Here is an 18,998-nt window from a genome sequence, read left to right as displayed (position 1 = left end):
TACCCTAGTGTAAACATATAATTATAATTTTAAAGAAATTGCTGATACGCGCTCAATAATTAGGTCTGTTCCATGACCTAATCGTGGTAAAATTCAAGTAAAACACTAGTAAAATACAAACTGAGAGCGTTACACAAATAAAGTGCCAAATTACGCTCTTTATACAGATCTGTGCTGTTGGAACAGTTTTGTATAAAATCTGGTGAGAACATCTGCGCCGTGTAAATAAACAGTACAACAATTTAAATTCAAAATAGCTGATTCACATATCACACAAATTTTACTTGAAATAAAATGTAAGAGTAATGTCTGTGTAGCATTTTCAAATTTCGGCAGGGATGTTACGCTCTCTTAGATGCTCTCAATTACTCGAAAATTTGTACTAAGAGCAACTCGTGGAACAGACCTATTATGAAGTATAAACATAATATTTTAGTGTGATAATTTACATACATTTAATAGTTTATAGTATTAAGTTATATACTATAATATTTTATGGCAAATAGCCAAATATTTCATTCATATATTTGCAAACAAAAAATATAACTTTTTTATATTAATATTATTTGGGCTTTTAATTATTTTTGCTTACTTAGTTTCCATATATTCTGATTCCGAAAATTCCAATCATTTTTTTATTCTTTAATTTAATCCTAATACTAACATCCACATTATTAAAAAATTGATATAAATTCCATAAAAAAAAATTGTTAAAAAAATTTTGGGCATTTTAGAAAGCTTTTCTATAGGTAGAATTACTGTAATTTTTTGGTGTGAAATATATGTTATTACTAGACTTTATCAGCTGTTGTTAACTAACTAACAACAAATCTAACAAATTGTCATAAATATTGTCAAGAACTTTTATTACAATGTGTCGTAAGGTCATTTGTAAGATTATTTGTTAAATTGAAATTTTTTTTTGTCTAATTGCCATTATTCTGAATGTGTATGGACTGTCAGAACATGACTGTAGCTCCCTATTTTGCCAATGCTTAAAAGATATTTAGTTTTCGTTGTCAATTGAGTGATTAATTACTTTTCTTGAGTTTCATTCTATTTCTGGTAGGTGACATTCCGAGTGCAGTATCTTCAGGTCGCGTGGTCTTATCTTTTCGCTTGCACTTTTGAATTGCATGTCGATTTTGGCATCGATGAAGTATATATGTAATTATATATGATTGTTATATGAGGTGCAAAAAATTTAAACCGCTGCGTCACATTAACCTTTCCTTATATTTTATTTAATTTTGTTGTAACAATTAACAGATTAACATATAATATATATACAAATATATAATAATTACACAGCTGACAGAACTACGACGGCTTGACATGCTAAACAATAACAGAAATATTATGCTCAAATGTCCAAGTATATGAAACCATCGTCATAATTGATGTTGTGGTGCGTCGACATCACATGTTTGGAACATTTTGTGTTTTAATTTAAAATTGCACAATCAAATTTTACTGATACAGTACGGAGAATAAAGTTGGGTGGCATCCCTATTTCTCAATTTTAACTATTATTCGGTTTTATAGAGCAGCAGCCAAACTTTAATCAGAAACTGTTGAACTGTGCTGCCGATCACATCTCGTTGAAGTCGGGTGCGTTGGTTAGCTATTGCTAAAAGATTGAAGTGGTGCGCTGACTCGATTTGTTAAATCTAATATTTAATTCGCTTTAATAATTGTTAAATCTATAGTGAAGTAATTTGTTTAATCAAGCTGCGTGCGCAACCCGTTGACAACTTTCTAAATCATTTTATTATCAAAAACAGGATGCCTAGTAAGTACATATTTTAAGACCAATTATTGGCATATCCTTAAATAATAGTAAACCTATACAATTATTCTTTATTTTACATATAAATAAATATATTAAATATAAAAATTTACCGCGTCTTACGGGAGTTTTATATATACCCTACGATTTTTGGAATTTTCTATGATTCTTGGAGTTGTTTATGATTCCTGGAATCGAAAAACTTGCTGTCTGTTGTGTTAAGCCGTTTTTATAGATAAATTATCTAAAGTATGAAATATATTACAGATTTAATTAACAAAAACTTAAAAATATGCAGAAAATTTTATTTTCCAATTAAAATTGTCATTTTGTTCATTGGTCGTTCTCACATGATGAGCATAACTAATGCGCCCGTTGGCACGTAAAAACCTACAACAATTCAATGGAATTGCGCAAGTTTAGTCGAATAAACGGTAAACTCTACAACATTACTTTCTGTAGCTCTGCATAGCTACATATATAGCTCCTGCGGGTATTAGACATCATAGTTGGCGCCACAACCTGGTGCGTTGAGTGCAAAATTTGTGAAAAATTTTGTGTAAAGGCGCATTCATACGAAAGCGTACGATTGCGAACGAACGAACATTCGCAGGTAAACGTACCTGCAAAAGTTCGTTCGTTCGCAAGCGTTCGTTTTGGTGTGTGCGATGCACTTTTTTAATAGCAATATTTACAGGTCTGACAGCAAGTTGGATGGAAATTAAAATATTGTGGCATTCCATCCGACCTGCTCGTGTTTTTTCGTATACAATCGGGTTTTTGTCGGCTGACGTGTAAAGTTTCATTTTCAGGGCTGAAAGCAAAAATATCGTTTTGTATTTTGTAGTGTATTTGTTGTTTTTGCTGAGTAGTGTCCAAAATAAGGTCGGCAGTGCAAGATGTGTAAAGGTAAGTGACATCACAGCAGATATGACGTGTAATACCCGCTTCAGATACGGCAGTTTATTGCGGAATTTGTTTTAGTTTTGAAACCAGGAATATAGGCGGTTGAAATCTTATTTAAGGTATTTTGTTGGACTTTTGTTAAGTTTTTCGGGTTTAAATTCAAAGGAGGACTGGATTAGTTTCCAATTCATTAAGTAATTAAATGTGTTTTGAAATATATTTTTTTTTCACTAAAATGTAATTCATACTTTGGTGCTTTTTGTACTACAAGCACAACATCAATTGTGGGGTGAAAAGGCAGATTATGTGTATCTCTCTCTTTCTAAGAGCTATATTAGGAAATATTTATTCTGCGTGCTTCCGAATAATCTAGTATATAATTATTGGAATTATTTTGTTAAAAATAAAATATTTGTTATTATATACAATATTTCTCTACACAGTTGTGAATTCCCTATTTTCTATTTTTCATAATTGTGCGCATTTTGTTCAGTTCCATATGTTCTATAGTAAGAGAGAATAAGCTATATATTTTTATAGCTCTCACTTTAAAGTGTTCGAAAAGAATGTTAATATGTCTGCATATTTGCAAGGTGTTATATGTAATATGATCGCTACTAAATATACATATGTTATGTATAATTAAGTTGTTATAATGTAAATATTAAAATTTATTTTTGGATGTTGTTAAATTCTTATTTTGATGATATACGATTTAATGTTTGTACAGATTTAAACAATCATCAGTTATATATATATTTCAATTCCCAAAAAAATTTATAAAAATTTTTAAATAACTAATAATATTCATCGTGTTTTTGTCTCAACTCTAAAATGTATCTCAAATGTATTTATTTATTGGAATGTAAGATTTTATATAATTAAATATATTTATATATTAAAATTAATATTTTAATTGATTTATTATTGGGTTGGCTTAAATTATAATTTGTGATCTTTAAAAATAATTTGACAAGAAAAATAAGTTTTAGAAAATTCAAATGATGTTGAATATCACCTTACGTCTGGTATAGTTGTGCTTGTCGTTGTTAGTGAAGAGCATTTATAAATTGATCAACTATATCTATTTGTCTCAGTCCAAAAAAATTATTTAATTTTATATATTTTTTTTTTTGATTACTTTATGTTACTGTACAACTGTCTTAATTTGAAAGTGTAGTACACTCTCGTAAATGGTTCTAAAACTAATTTTTAATATTTCTATTTTTATTTCATTTTATTGACATTTGATCTAAATGACGACAAAGTGATATGGCAAGACTGCATATCACGTTTTCGTTCTTTTGATGAGGTAACTGCATTTATATGTTTTCTCCAATTTCTGGATTAATGGATATATCATGTGTCATATATCGTAACAATAATGTTACTTTAATATTCCATTTATATAATATAGAAACTATTTACGTTCTTGAATAAATGGATTGTTTTGCTAGATTGGTAAATTATTTTGCTAGATTGGTAAATTTTGATTGGTAAATCAGCGATAATCTCGAGTGAAATGTGTAACATTTGAGATTAATTTTATAACACTTTAGATATTTTGCCTGAGCAGCAAAATTATCTTGAAATGAATCGCTACTTTATATGACTTAATAAATAAAGTATGATTGATATCTATTAATGAAAAATATAATTGCCTATTAACGCAACTGTAATTAGATTACTCTAAAAACATTAGATTGAGCAACACATATTTGACAGGTCGAGAGTAATACTAGATTGGGTCCAAATTTACCAATCGAAAACGCCGTAAATTAACAATGTTCAGTGAAATACTTTATTTGGAACTGAGATGCTTTTGTAGGGGGAGGAACTATGTGTGATATAGGTTAAGGACCTCATCCCTTTTGTGTACGTTTGATTTTCTTTTGAAAAAATTTGTTTTTTTTATTTTATTTTTTAGGTGTCATTAATTATGATATGCATATCAGGCTATCCTTTTAAATTTTTTTTATAATATATATATTGCTTTAAAATATATATATATATTCTTTTATGAAGAGGTTTTTTCGAACAATAGTGAACTACAACAACAAACATTCATTTTATATTATTTTAATCAATTGAATTTTTGTTTCTATTAAAGTTTCTATTAAAAATATAATAGTCACTTCCGTGTGAAAAATTTGACATTAAATAACAACTTATATTCTTTTATAATATATATATTTCTTTAAAATATATCTTTATAATGTATTTTTTTTTTATTTCTTTATAATTTATTTTTTTTTTATTTCTCTATAATGTATTTTTTTTTTATTTCTTTATAATGTATTTTTTTTTTATTTCTTTATAATGTATTTTTTTTTTATTTCTTTATAATGTATGTATTTCTTTATAATTTAAACATATATTTCTTTATAGTATGTATATTTCTTTAGGACATATATATTCTTTTTTAAAATATATATTATGTTGTTTTCATAAACAGCAAAGCTTTTCTTTTAAGTAGTTAATTATGCATTTATTTATATACGCATGTGTATATATAATATATATGATAAGTCTATAAGATGTAATACTTTGAAATCGTGTTTTTTGCTTTTTTTTTTTTGTATTTTGTTCGCAGTGCAATTTAGAACATATTTAATGCCATGCATTGAACAATTTAATATATATGATAACAACTTTGTTAATTTCCGTCATGATATTCCTCACATATTGATATATTTATATATTGTACATACCTTACATACATTATATGATATATGCTTAATGGGTCGGCAATAAACTTTGCCGCCCTATTTAAACTTTTAATCATACTGTACACAACATAGCAGTTTTGAACAGTATTTTGTGCAAAAATCGTAGTGCTTACATTTATGTTTTAAAATTAAGTGATTTTTGGAATAAATATACAAAACATGTGGTAAATATAAAAATAAAATTCTACATACACACATGTAGGAGTACACATATTGATTACCAAACCAAATTCACAACAACAACAACAACAACAACAGCCAACAAAACAACATTGCTTGCCAAAAACATGAGACATGAAAAGTATCTATGTTATGCTCTGCACTTATTTTATCAACAATCCGAATTTTGTGGTTCCATTAGAACCACTTATTTTCGATATTAGATATTGCAACTTTTCTTTCCTTTAGCTTTTTTTTTTTTTGTTGATTTTTAGCTTTTTTTGTACGTTATTGATACTGTTATTGTTAGAAATATTGTTGTTGTTGTCGTCGTTGTTTTCATTTTCATGTTGAAAATACTAAACGCATGAGTAGCCGTAACACTAGAGTTTTCAAAAATGAAGTTAATGCTTAGGGGCACAAAAAGCGTTGGAAATTTTGTTGAAGTACAAAACTATCGGATCCACTAAAGTGCCACGACGTACATTTGTCGCATATACATATTCTATGTGTTTAACGTGTTTAGATAATTTTTGTCTAGAATCGAGACGATATAGTAATGAAGCCGCTGAGAATGCTGGAAACGTTGTGAATGGAGTTTTTGTTATAGTTAAACATTTTTCTCCATCACACATATTTCAATTGAAAATGTAGCTTGAATGCACTGTAAAATGTTAATAGATAAATAAAAAAAATTAAACTCTAGCAGAATAACATATAAAATCTTTTTTAAAAAATTGTTTCAGCACTATTGGAAAGACTTGGGTTGGTCGTAATGATTCCAAATTTAAACAAAAGGCTAAGGATCTTTGCTCCGAAGTTAGCGTTTAGAAATCTTCCAAGAAGCTGTTGTCATATGTGTGTGTTCTGAGATATAAGACGATGATAAATGGCGGTTAAAAAAATATTTTTCTATCCAATTGATTGAAATTTTTTTTGCCAAGTGTTATCAAGTACTCATCTCTTTTGAGTTAGGTTTTGAAATCTTTGTTGGTTTTAATTAGCCCATATATAGTTTTTCGATTTCAATTGCTAGGCTTAGTAGAACTTTGAACCTATTAAAGTAGACGCGAATCAAAGCTGCACGAAATTATCGTTGATAAAATTTTTATATATCGCTACCTTTTCAGAAATAGAACGAACCTCTAATTCACAACTTGTGAAAGATATTAGATAAGAACTGTTATGCACTTTTTTATTGAAATTTTATTGTCGAAACAATAATTTATGCTTTTTATTTTCTTTAAGTTTAGCAAAGACATTATGCTACTATTATTCTGCGATCGCTTTAAATGAAACACCACAAATGGATGTCATAATTGAATTTCTTGAAATTAAATGGATGTTTACAGAAGTCCACACATGTGTGAAACGTCCATTATCCATTGAAATACAATTCGGATGCAAATATTGCATTAGTTGAAAACATCCCGCTTACAGAAGTCCACACATGTAAGAGGACGTCCATTATCTATCGAGATACAGTTTGAAAAAAATTGCTAAAATTTATAAATTAAGAAAAAATTATGCAACAATCCATTACTAATCTATTTGTCGGACTTTGCTCGGTTTCACTTCTGGCACTTTTCACGTCATGCATTTCATTCATTTTCTTTAACTTTAACTCTGAACAGTAATAGCTGTCGCAGAGTGGTATATTGCAAACTTCGGAACTTTAATTTTCCGGGATGGTAATTTTACAGAAATGGAATTCACTTTTCACATCTCAAAAGATCTTTTCATTAAAAACGACTTTTTTACCTCGTTAAGCAATAAAGGCAATAGCTGTCGCTGTGTAATTTTTGCACATTTTCAAGAACTGTGGTTTTTCTGGATGGTGGTTTTTTAAAAATGGAATTTAGATTTTCTGAAGAACAACAGCAATGGAATAATATTTATTACTAATAAATAATATAACTTTTATTTCTAAAATATATAATAATAAAACAATTCATTTATATGAAACTGTTCTTTTCAGCTGATAACTGTTGCCATCTTCATAGTAATCAATTATGCTATGTTTCAACTTGTTAGTCTCTATTTTTATAGACTAGTCTACATATGCATAATCGGCGGTTTAGCGAGAATTGTGTCAAGAGTAGAATAGAAGGTTATACTAACAAATATTTTTTTGATAGTGTTTCTGTTGTGTAAAGGACGTCTTCTAATTTGCCCCACTAAATAACTTTGTATTATATATATATAACTTTCAGCTAACTTAAATTATCCTACTTTTTCTATAAAAATGAATTTATCCTTTTGTTTTTTGTATTTTATTTGCATATTTATAGCAGCAAAAAATTATAACTAATAAAGAAATAAAAAAAAAATTACTGATGGAATAGGAAGAGGGTTTTTTTTGTTATAATATAGTCAGTTAAGTAAATCTGTAAATTTAATCCGATATCAAAAAAATTATGAATATTAATTTTGCATTATAAACCAATTCTTAACAATAGCACTAAGACTAAAAATATAGTTTTTACCCTTGCTCACATACAGTACATCTCCGGCTGAAGACATTTAATCCTTGAGTGCAATTAATATAAAGCGTTTAGGTTTAAATGTGAAAAACAATAGTTGATGAGGTCTTAAATTTATTTGGTTTGACTTTCATTTTTAATCTTATAATATTTTTACTTAGCTTCTTCTTCCACTCAATTTAACTTATATACATTTCTATATTCGACATCTTTGCAAATATTTTAAGTACACACACAAGAACGCATACAAAAAACATAAATTGTAATTTATCAAATGCAGTTTGTTTACCCCCAAAACTTTGTATACTTGAACTGGACTAAGAGCAACAAAAACAAAAACAACAACAACAACACAAACAAGCGCATACAAGGATACGAGTAAATCACTTGAAATATCCTTGCAACTGTAAAATTATGGATGAAATTACAGGAACGTTATTTTTATATATAATATTTTTATATATAAAAATATTATATATAAATATATATAATTTTTATATACAATATTTTTATATATATATTTTTTATTGTATATAATATTTTTATATATAATAACATTTCTATATATAATATTTTTATATAATATTTCTCACATCATTCCAGTTATACGCCTGTTTTATTTCGTTACTGTTGGATACATAGGCAATATATAAATTTAACATAAGTTTTTTACTTTAATGTATCTTAATATACAAATTTTTGTACTAAGTTTAAGCTTGTGTTTCATCAATATATCGCATCTTATAGAGAATAAATTAGTTTATATGGGTTTATTAAATGTTCTTTATGTTCGAAAGTTAATAGTAATTTTTTTTCCGTGAAAACCTATGTAGATGTTTTTAAGTTTTAGTGCAACCAAATACAAAAATCAGACTATTCAGACCAGTCATGCTTCATTCATAGTACTTCAATGGCTAATAAGTTCAATAACATAAATAAATAATTAAATTTAAATATACAAGATAAAAATGCTTACCTTTGCCCTTCTAATGCTCATATTGATTGCTTTTATTTAAGTTAATTAATTTGTAGTGTTTACTATTTTTATATATCATATTAGGCGTTTTCTCGGTGGCTTGCAAGTATGATAAACAACAGTAAGTTGCTGGCTTATACTGGCCGAAATGTACGAAAAACAACAGCAATATTTTTCTATCTAGACCAGTAGCTGTATACTCGCCATACACTTCGGCCAGTATAAACATTTGTTGAAAAAAAAAAACATTTAACATATTTTAGAAGTGATGCCAATTTGTTTTAATTAGATTTAATGCTGTTTTTTTTACAACTCTGAAAGAAAAAATTACGGTTAATATGAATTAATATGTTAATATGAATGCCATAAACTTTTAAAGTATATATATAGGTATATAAGGTATATATGTAAATGTCTTGAAGGCGAAAAATTTTTTTTGAATTTCTTTATAAGTAAGTGTTTTGTCGACTATATAAGTTAACATCCTCGTCTTCCAAAAACGGCCCTGTGTTTAGTTTCATTAAAGGAGTAATCGTGCGATATTATTCGAAAGCATGATTGCTACCAAACAGGACATCATCTTGTTTGTCTGGATAAGTCCCGTTTGGCATCGGTAGCTCTCAACTTCACAAAAATGTACTCGTTCACTTCTACCTAGGCTATTTGGGCCAACCACACATTCGTAAGCAAAATTATTGACAAATTATTTAAATAAATAAAATGTGTTAAAAATATAGAAATAAAGTGTCATTAACTTATATTATAATTTATAATGTAATAAGTATTAATTTCAGTACAATCTAAAGAATAATGCGGTTTTCTCTCCATATTCACCTCAGGTTTCCTTGTACTTGATTTAGATTTTAAAATTCTTGAATAATTAAATAGATTTCATAATAGATATACGCAAATATTATTAATTGTTAAGATTTATTAAACGTAGCTTAAGAGAGATAAGATGATTGCAGACATAAATTCTATTTGAAGAAGCAAAAAAATCAATTGTACCGAAAACTTCTACCGAAAAAAAAGAACATGAAAATAAGAAATTAAGGAGTCAGACCAAAATGCCAATGTATGGAAGTGGCAATGTATGGAAGAACACAGATGATTTTCCACGCAATTTTAAACGCTTGATAAATTCTCTTTTTAAGGAAATATATATTGTAAAAGTTTAAACATTTATTTCCGCCCAAGCATAAGTTTTATGAGAAAACGAAATGAGAAGACAGACCTTCTTTCGGCGCTATTAAAACAATAGTGCTTCAACGCCGGCACATATGCAGATATGCAAAATTTGTGCGGGTATCCATATGTGCGGTTAAAAATTTCCATATCTGCGAAGATCTGGTATAACTCCTACAGTTGCTGCCTCTGCTTTGTTTGTTGCATTTATAATGTTGCCAATGTGGAAAAATTCATCACGCATGCAATTTTTCCGCATATAAGAAAGCTTCGCATTTTTGTGCACTTTTTACAAATTTTCCACATAAATTCTCTTTATTTTATTTTATTTTATTTTTGCTTTTTGTTTCATTTATAAATGTTGTTGTCCTTTATCTTTTTATTTTTATTATTATTTTTTTTTTCTTTTTTGTGCATATTACAACTTCTTGAGTTGTTGAGTTCCAACAAGGGATATACATATATATATATATATATATATATATACATATATATGTATATACATTTATATAAATGTTAAAATTAGATAGTTAAAGATAAAAGTTTTGTCTACATTTTTATATTTTGGTGTTTGTTTCTTGACTATACGAATTTATAAAATTTCAGCGTATGTGTGTGTTGGCATTTTTGATGGGTATTGGTTAGTATTTGCATATGGTGCTAATGCTAATTCTATTGCTGATTTACAACCGAAAGGGAACTGAGTTTTGAATGTAAATTTGACGATTGCAACATATGCAGAACACAACACATTTGGAAAAAAATATTATCAATCTTTATAAATTTCAGTGCAAATGAAATATCTTTTACACATAAATAAAATTGTCTGAGATTTCTATATCTTCATGAAACGCCTCTACAAAAGAATAGTATTGGAATCTGAAAATGAAAATATCAATATAATTTATTAATTCAATTATTCTACAGCTGGTTTATGGTTTCGTTCTAATATAACACAAGTGAATTTGTTTTGTTAATGAACTTTTATTTAAATCAACAAAATACCTAGTTCGAACATACAAGTTAAGTACTGCTTTGGGTCAGTTGGCTAATGAAACCAGACTCTGAGCTTCAAATTTGGCAGGCACGAACCCTTGGTACTTGCAGTTTCAAAAAAAAAAAAAAATTCAAAGACCACTGATGATGGTTATTTGGTAATATTCGAAACAGCTCTATGCTGAGCCATAAACTCAATTAAAAATAATAAAAAATGTTTGTTGTTGCAATTCACTACTGTTCGATAAAAACCTCTCTATTGAAAATAATAATTTTTGAATAAAGTAAACGTGTTGCTGTAAAGCTAGACTTTCTTTGTATGGTGACAAAGAAGCTTTATTAAAATTTAGAGGGGTTTTGAATAGCAAAGAAAGAAATAAAGGACAAACACAAAAATTTATTTTAATTTTATTGAAGTTTGGCTGACCATACAACGCTGTTTCGAGTATTGCTAAGTACTCGTCATCAGTGGTCTTTGGAATAATCGAATTTTTATTTAATTAGTTTATAGTCCGTATATAATTTGTTTGGACTGCAAGTGCCAGGCTTAGAACTCGTCACTGTCAAATTAGAAGCGTTGACTAATCGTGTTTATCCACAAGAAGCCAAGGCTGCACAAATTTTCAATGCTCAAGTTCCAGGTTTTATTGTCACTTATTTTTATTTAATTAGTGACACCAACCAAAGCACTTGCCGTGCTTTAAATTAGAACGAGCTTATAAACTACAGCTTTATAATAAAATAATAATTGGTATTAAGAATTCTATTTCTTTCGTCAAAACGGACGTTAAAACCCAATTTGATATTAAACGTGAAAATATATTCTGGAGCAATTGAAACTTAAGTCGAAATTATAGAAAAATTCACTTTAACTTAGATATAATGTACACTGCGACCTAAAAGAAGATCTATTGTGCCGCTTAGTCGGATTCGAGTGTTTCTCTAATCCTAGTCTGGAATCCCCATGTTCCATGATATACCCTCCTAGGTATTTCTTTCGCTTGTACATCAGTATCGTGCACTCTCCTAGCACATGGCATATGGTATGCGGTTTCTCTTTCTTCTCTACAGTATCTACAGTCTGAGATGGATTGGATTCCTGACTTTGTTAGGTGTAGATTGACTACAGTAACATGTTAATAATCAGGTAATAATTTTAAGGTTATTTTTTGTTTGATCTAAGCAATGCTTGAAGTGTTTTTAGTTGCAAGTCCCTAAAAGCATTTTAAATTGTAATGCAAGTTCCTTTGCGTGGACCACAGAAAGGTTCTGGGCCTATAATTATTGAAGCCTCTTATTTCTACGTTGTCTGCATTTCATTGCCTTGGATACCAGCATTGCCCCGGAATCCATATTAAGTGCATCTGATTGTTTCAGCTAATTAACTAGTTTTTTTAATGCATAAATTGATATTATAAATAATGTCTCCTATCTGGTTGGCTAGTTATACTGATTGATTAAGGTGACTGATATGTGCGTACCGATACTATGTTGTTGCATAAGCAACAGTATGATGTTGCTTGAGCATCAGTATAGTGCTTGAAAGATGCTGCAATCAAAAGGCGAATAAAGCTTTCTTCAATATATTTACATCTTGCTGTTTTTGTTACATATAGAAATGTTAGGCGTAAGTTCACTCCCTTTTAAATTGAAATAATTCATTTTTAAATGTTATACATATGTTCATTTCTTAGCAAAATATGTCACACTTGCAGGCGAATATTGCTGTCCAGTACAGTGTTAACTATTTAAAATCGAGATACATCAGCTGTCATGTTATTTTTGAGGTAGCAACCTTTTTCTTTGGGCGGATAATAAATTACAATTAGTATCAAGGAATGTTGGTCGCTCGACAATGCGGACAGAGACATTCTCAATTAAATTATTTTTTAGTGTGATTTCCTTAAACTAATACCAATAATATTCTATTGTTTTTTCAAAAGAATAAATTCCACTAATTGGAAATATTGTTTAGTATTATTTTAAGTGAAATTTAAAGCATTTCCTTTTTTCTCTTTTGAGATAAAGTACCAAGGCATACAACCAGTTACTCATAAGTCATTAAAGATCAATTCGAGTTGTATGGTGCTATCTACGAATATGTTTGAAATTGGCTTACCCGTCGTTACCTTCCTTGAAAAAGAATTATTCCAGATATTAGCCTCATTTGTACAAAATTAACATTTGTTAATGTTTTTCGGTTCTTTCTTTAGGAGAATTAATTTAAACATTTCTTTCCAAGCTAGAACCTAACTCTAAGAACGTGTTTTTTGTACGTACAAATTGTTCTTCTTAATTTAGGTCTGCATTACATATTTATAAATTTCAAATTAACTATGTTCAACATTCTTACTAATGTATTCTATTTTTGCAGCAACTACGACTGGTAGAAAGAGGAAACTCCAAAACCCGTGTGTTGGATGTAACACACCAACATCTGGACTCTGTCAGAGATGTAAAATCTCTTTTTGTAGCCTTCAATGTTTGAATAAAAATTTTCCTGCACATCGGGAAACATGCCCTGAAATCAAGTAAATTTATCTAATATATAAATTATATATATATCTTAATAAATATATTTGTTTTTAATTTTATCAAATATAGCCGTCGTCGGTTCAGTTTCTTAGAAATCATACTAGCGTGCCAACCACGTAAGCCTGGTGATCCGATTTTTCCAATTCGCCTTTATAAACCACCGTAAGTTCAACAATTTTTTTATTGATAGTAGTTTAGTAACATAAACACATACGAAGTAGACTGGCCCTCTATTAAATAATCTGTAATTGATATATTTTTTTTAACAATTTAATTGCCTTAGTTATATTTAGTTCTGACCTGTCTTAACTTTGCTTTTTCGTTTTCAAACAATTTTTCCACAAATACAGTTCTTCACTCATACTGCCTTCTCATTGGCTTTTAAATCATCTTTCTTCCAACTTAAATTATTTTTTCACCAATATACCATAAACTCTTTGCCTCTTTAAATCTGCTTTTAACTTTTCTTCCTCTATATGAAATTATTTTCTGTTCTCATCTCTGCTACAAGTTTTCTTTCCCTCATCTCCAATCGTTTTTTAAATTATTTAACCTTTTTCCTCATACTTTTTTAGTTATCATTACAACTTCTTTATTCATATTCTATTCTTATCTGCTTTACACCTTTCTTCCATCTCCACTTAATTTTTGAGTAATACAATCTTTAGTTTTGTCCTCTGTACCATGTTTTGTTCTCATTTGTCTTTAATGTATGTATCTTAATCTCAAAAATTTTTTGTTTTTTGTGATGATCATAAACTTTTTACTGGCGTTCTATTTTCATGTACATTAAAAGGTTTAATCCTCAATTTAATCCATTTTTATCATCACAACTTCTTTACTCACATTCTGTACTTATCTGTTTAAAGCTTTTCTTCTTTTATCTCTAATCACTTTTTAATAATAATAACACTTCCTCATTCCTTTATTATTTTATCAGATTTCTAGTCTTTTTGGTGATTTTTTGTTTTCATATGCTTAAAACATTCTTAACTCTATCTCAGTTGTATATATCTCTTAACTTCCTACATTCTACCATTTGCCATCAAACCACTACGATTCCTACACTCATTACATCACATTTAATCACAACTTAATTATTAATTTCAGTTTACAAAGGTATGTAGAGCTTTTTGCTCTACATGTCGGACATACCTTCTCTATAATATAATTGTTATCGTTGTACCAATGAGAAGAATATAGCAACAGGTTTGGGCGATTTAGCTTTTAATAGATTTAACTGAATTTCATTATGCTTTTTGATAGTACTCTATTAGGTTCCTTATGACAGGATATTTCCGTTGTATCTAATTTTGACGAGAATGAGTGTAAGTACAGTAAGATTGCTAACAGAATATTAACTAGTCTACTGTTTATTTGTTTATTTCCGCTGCAAAGCAGCCTATAAGCGTTTTCAGAACATTCCGCTTTTCAAGTGATTAAATAATGCTTTAGCATAAGTGGAGAATATAGATACACTTACGAAATAACATCGAGCCTTTTGTGTTTAGGAAGGCTACGATTTCACCAATAAAAATAGGCAGACTTAAGATAAAATGCTTTCACTGATCATTTTATTATCTATATCCTTTCTCAGCTGTGTTTCATGTTGTCCAAATGAAAGATGCCAAAGAAATGTTCAATTAAAAAAGATCAATTCATAAAACCTATATGGCCTCAAAAACATCTGATCGGATCAGTTTGTTTCTCATAAACATTTTTTGATACACTTCAGTTTTTTTAATATTCGATTCTTAGTATTCAATATAAATATAACCCTTCCCCTAACCGTTTGGTTTTTCTAGAATACAAAGTAGACAAAAATAACGAATAAAAATAATTATTATTTGATGTTTATACCATGATATAAAAGTTATTTATGTTTCTTTGGTTTTTAATTAATAATTTTTTTTTTTAATTTTTTTTGTGACTAATTAAGTAAAATGGCTACAATTATGTGTGTGTACTGTATGGAGCAGGCTGACTTCTATTGCGAAAAATGCGAAACCTCGTATTGCAGTTCACGTTGTCAAAAATCTGATTGGTTGAATCATAAGCTAATATGTCTTGCATCATACCAGTGAGTAAAATCTTAGATATTACAAGAATTTATACATATACGAATATATAAATCGACTTCTATTTTATTGTATTGGATTATTGTATTGTACTGTACACTACACTAAGAACTAAGTAAATAAGTAGTTTGCCAAAAATATTTCATCAATGATCCTAGGTTGTTCTCTCCCACTTAATTTTTCTTAGAATGCAGTGTCAAATGTTTTTAACGGCTTGTTTGGTTAGATTCATCTGTTTGACCTGACAATAAGTTACTCCTAAGCGATAGCAGATAAAGTCAAACATCTATGTAGGATTTAAGGATTTTGAAATTTCAGGTCTGCTTGATGTTCTGTTCTTGCTACAGAGTTCGCTACCTAACGTTTTTGACGCCTTTTTATTAGACAAGGTTTCAGTGAGATTTGCACGCATTGTGCTATTAAGACAGTTGCTTATTGTGGTAAACTGAATTTGTGTATGACTTCCTTGCCAATTTGTACTAAGGCTATTATTTTGTTAGTTGATTTTAATATCATCTAAGTTTACTCAAATTTATTTATGTAGAGTTCATAGCAAAATGTTTTTGTTGCGATAATGACAACTTTTATCATTATATTAGTCTGCGTATATGATTGATTGATCTTAAACGCGGCAGACCATAAATCCGATCATAAAAAATTTGTAGTATTAAAACTAATTTGCACGGTTAATAAAGGCAATTATTTTTTGAATAGCTACATTTGGGATCTCCGCTGGGTTCATTACTTCATAGATCTCATTATTTACTCCTATAGGGGAATATCTCAATCTTGCCATATTGTGTAGTCAGTATTTTGATTATGAAATGCTTGGTTAGTTTTATCGTTAACATTAGATGTTCCTTTTTACATAGGTATATATATATATATTTGATAGTTTACGTTTAAAATTCAAAATATTTTTATCTGCTATTAATGAATTATGGCACTGCTTACTTTATATATAACAAATACGTTATAGAATGGATATTTTTATATGTTATAAATAAAATAATTATTTATTCTATATGTTATATGAGAGATCTCTACATAAATAAAGTTTTTAATTGCAATTTATATCCAATCAGTGATGATAATGCCCGCTGCAATGCGTGTGGTTACGAAATTTGCTTTTTCTGCAAGCGATGTCACAATACTGAATGCGAAGAATATATCAAATTATCGAATTGGACTATACACCGCTCTCTTTTTCCGATAATGCCGTATGATATAAATGAAATTTATTCTAATTATTTGTAAGCTTTAACATCTTGATATTTTTAGTGAGTTGGTGCCTTTTGATTAATTTTGAATGTCGGTGTAAAGAACCAGAACCCTTCAAAACTCAGAACCCCTTAACTAAAATCATCAACACGTGGATTTGCTTTTTATTCTGCATTTTTAAGTTTATATTTATATTAGATTTTTTTTCGCCGCGTTAAATAATTTATTTTTTGTTTTCATCACCTTATAATGATCAAATTTATTTATTTAATGGAAAATAAATTCTTAATAAATATAACTATTTATTTACTTGATCTTGTTGATCTATTAGTTGTCAATTTATTGTGATGTGGCTGAACGTTTATGCTAGTCGGAGCTGTGGTATTTTATTTATAAGTAATATCTGAAACGTTCAATTATTACTTGTCATATATAAACTGCTTAGTGAGGTGATCAATCCATGAACGGTAGTGTCAGGGGTATAGTGCTATGATTATGAAATGCAATAATACATTAGGGAGAAGTGTCATTATTTGTAACACAGGTCTGTTTAACTCATTACTTCTCAGCTAATTGTGAACGGTTGAACGATTCTGGAAGTCGAAGCTGTGATATTTTACATATAGATAATATCATAGTCACGATTTTCTGATCGCTCAATTACTAAACAACAAATGCAAATACAACTATTCTATTTATAAAATGTTGTGACTTAAAGACTTCACTTTTGTTTGTTGGCTTCTAAAAGCTAAAGCTGTGGTGTTTTATTTACAAAAAAGATCACACTTTTGCTTTAAGAAACCGCTTGATTAATTAAAAATTGTAAAAGAATATTATCGTTTATTAGTTGGTAGTCTATGATATGCTGTGGTTAATAGTATGAAAACTTAACCATAATATTTTAGTTCTTGAATTGGCCATAACAATCTACTTCCTAGCTTTGGGCTGAAGTAGTGCACCTATTCAGCGGCCTTAGCTGAATGCCTTCCTTCGATTATTATACAACAAATGAAACATTTTAATAATTAATTGCATTTCTTTAAGTATATCAGCTGCCAAAGTTGTATACTACAACATACAACTTCTAGTGCTTCATCGATTAAGTATAATCATTAAATAAGTCAGGAAAAAAAATTTATTATATGTTTTTAAGTGTAAAAATTCTGATTCACCTATGAGTTCTTGTTGTCATGGAGTGGTTGAACACTTACTCAAAATGCAAAAATGTTGTGATATTGTTTATATAAATAATATCAAAATCCCGCCTTTTAAACTGTTCAAGTAATAATCAACGCTGTAAAAATGTTGGTCGTGATATGGCTAGTACACTGTAATCATTAATAATTGGATTGAAAAGATTCGTGATTAACAATGCCAAGTGATTTAATTGAATTATTAGTTGTCAACTTACAGTGCTGTGGCTAAACGCTGATGGAAGGCGAACCGGTAATATTTTATTTATAGAAAATATTATCCTTTCGGCTTTCAGAGGTTTAGTTACTAATCAACTAGTGCGTGTACTCTAGTAATGAAAAGCCTTAGTTCCGTGGAGTAAGATTTACTATCATTCATATCATCAAGTGTGATAACTACTAAATGGCTTCGTGCTTTTATATTTTGTTATGGTAAAATCTTCAGTAAGACGGAAATTGTGATATTTTACTTACGAATAATATCACAGTTCTGACTTTCCATTTCCTTCAACTACTAAAAGATGGGTGCTACTAGTGTAATGGTCCATCAGTTTTCATTACAATCAATGTAATGAAAATCTTATAGATTCTCGGCTTATAGTGTGTGTCTTGGTTGAACGATTATGAAGATCAAAGTTATAATATTTTAGTTATGGATAATCTTATAATTTTGGCTTTCACTGCGTTTAATTACTACAAATGTACACTATGTTAAAGTGTGTTACGCCTATAATATATAAGGTGAAAT

The 18,998-nt window shown here is 28.8% G+C and overlaps 1 protein-coding gene across 2 annotated transcripts; it reads left to right on the top strand.

The window, feature by feature from the left end:
* Positions 1-1,579: 1,579 nt before the first annotated feature.
* LOC119689905 lies at positions 1,580-17,290 on the top strand. Of its 2 annotated transcripts, none has more exons than XM_038104836.1 (6): positions 1,580-1,792; positions 13,598-13,754; positions 13,828-13,920; positions 15,698-15,838; positions 16,922-17,056; positions 17,118-17,290. In XM_038104836.1, the coding sequence occupies exons 1-6, from the start codon at positions 1,786-1,788 to the stop codon at positions 17,137-17,139; spliced, it is 555 nt and encodes a 184-aa protein (XP_037960764.1). In that variant the 5' UTR covers positions 1,580-1,785; the 3' UTR covers positions 17,140-17,290. The 2 variants fall into 2 exon arrangements, with proteins under 2 accessions (XP_037960764.1, XP_037960763.1); XM_038104835.1 differs by lacking the exon at positions 1,580-1,792 and adding an exon at positions 2,519-2,698.
* The last annotated feature ends 1,708 nt before the right edge of the window (positions 17,291-18,998 follow it).

The sequence above is a fragment of the Teleopsis dalmanni genome, chromosome X, assembly GCF_002237135.1.
Source record: "Teleopsis dalmanni isolate 2A chromosome X, ASM223713v2, whole genome shotgun sequence".
Lineage (NCBI taxonomy): Eukaryota > Metazoa > Arthropoda > Insecta > Diptera > Diopsidae > Teleopsis > Teleopsis dalmanni.
This window is presented reverse-complemented; position numbering and strand designations above follow the sequence as displayed.

What these genes read in the sequence shown, in the direction of transcription:
- LOC119689905 (XM_038104835.1), top strand. An exon ending in ATATGTCTTGCATCATACCA is followed by an intron (nt 15,839 to 16,921) that starts GTGAGTAAAATC and finishes ATATCCAATCAG; the next exon opens with TGATGATAATGCCCGCTGCA. An exon ending in TCTCTTTTTCCGATAATGCC is followed by an intron (nt 17,057 to 17,117) that starts GTATGATATAAA and finishes TGATATTTTTAG; the next exon opens with TGAGTTGGTGCCTTTTGATT.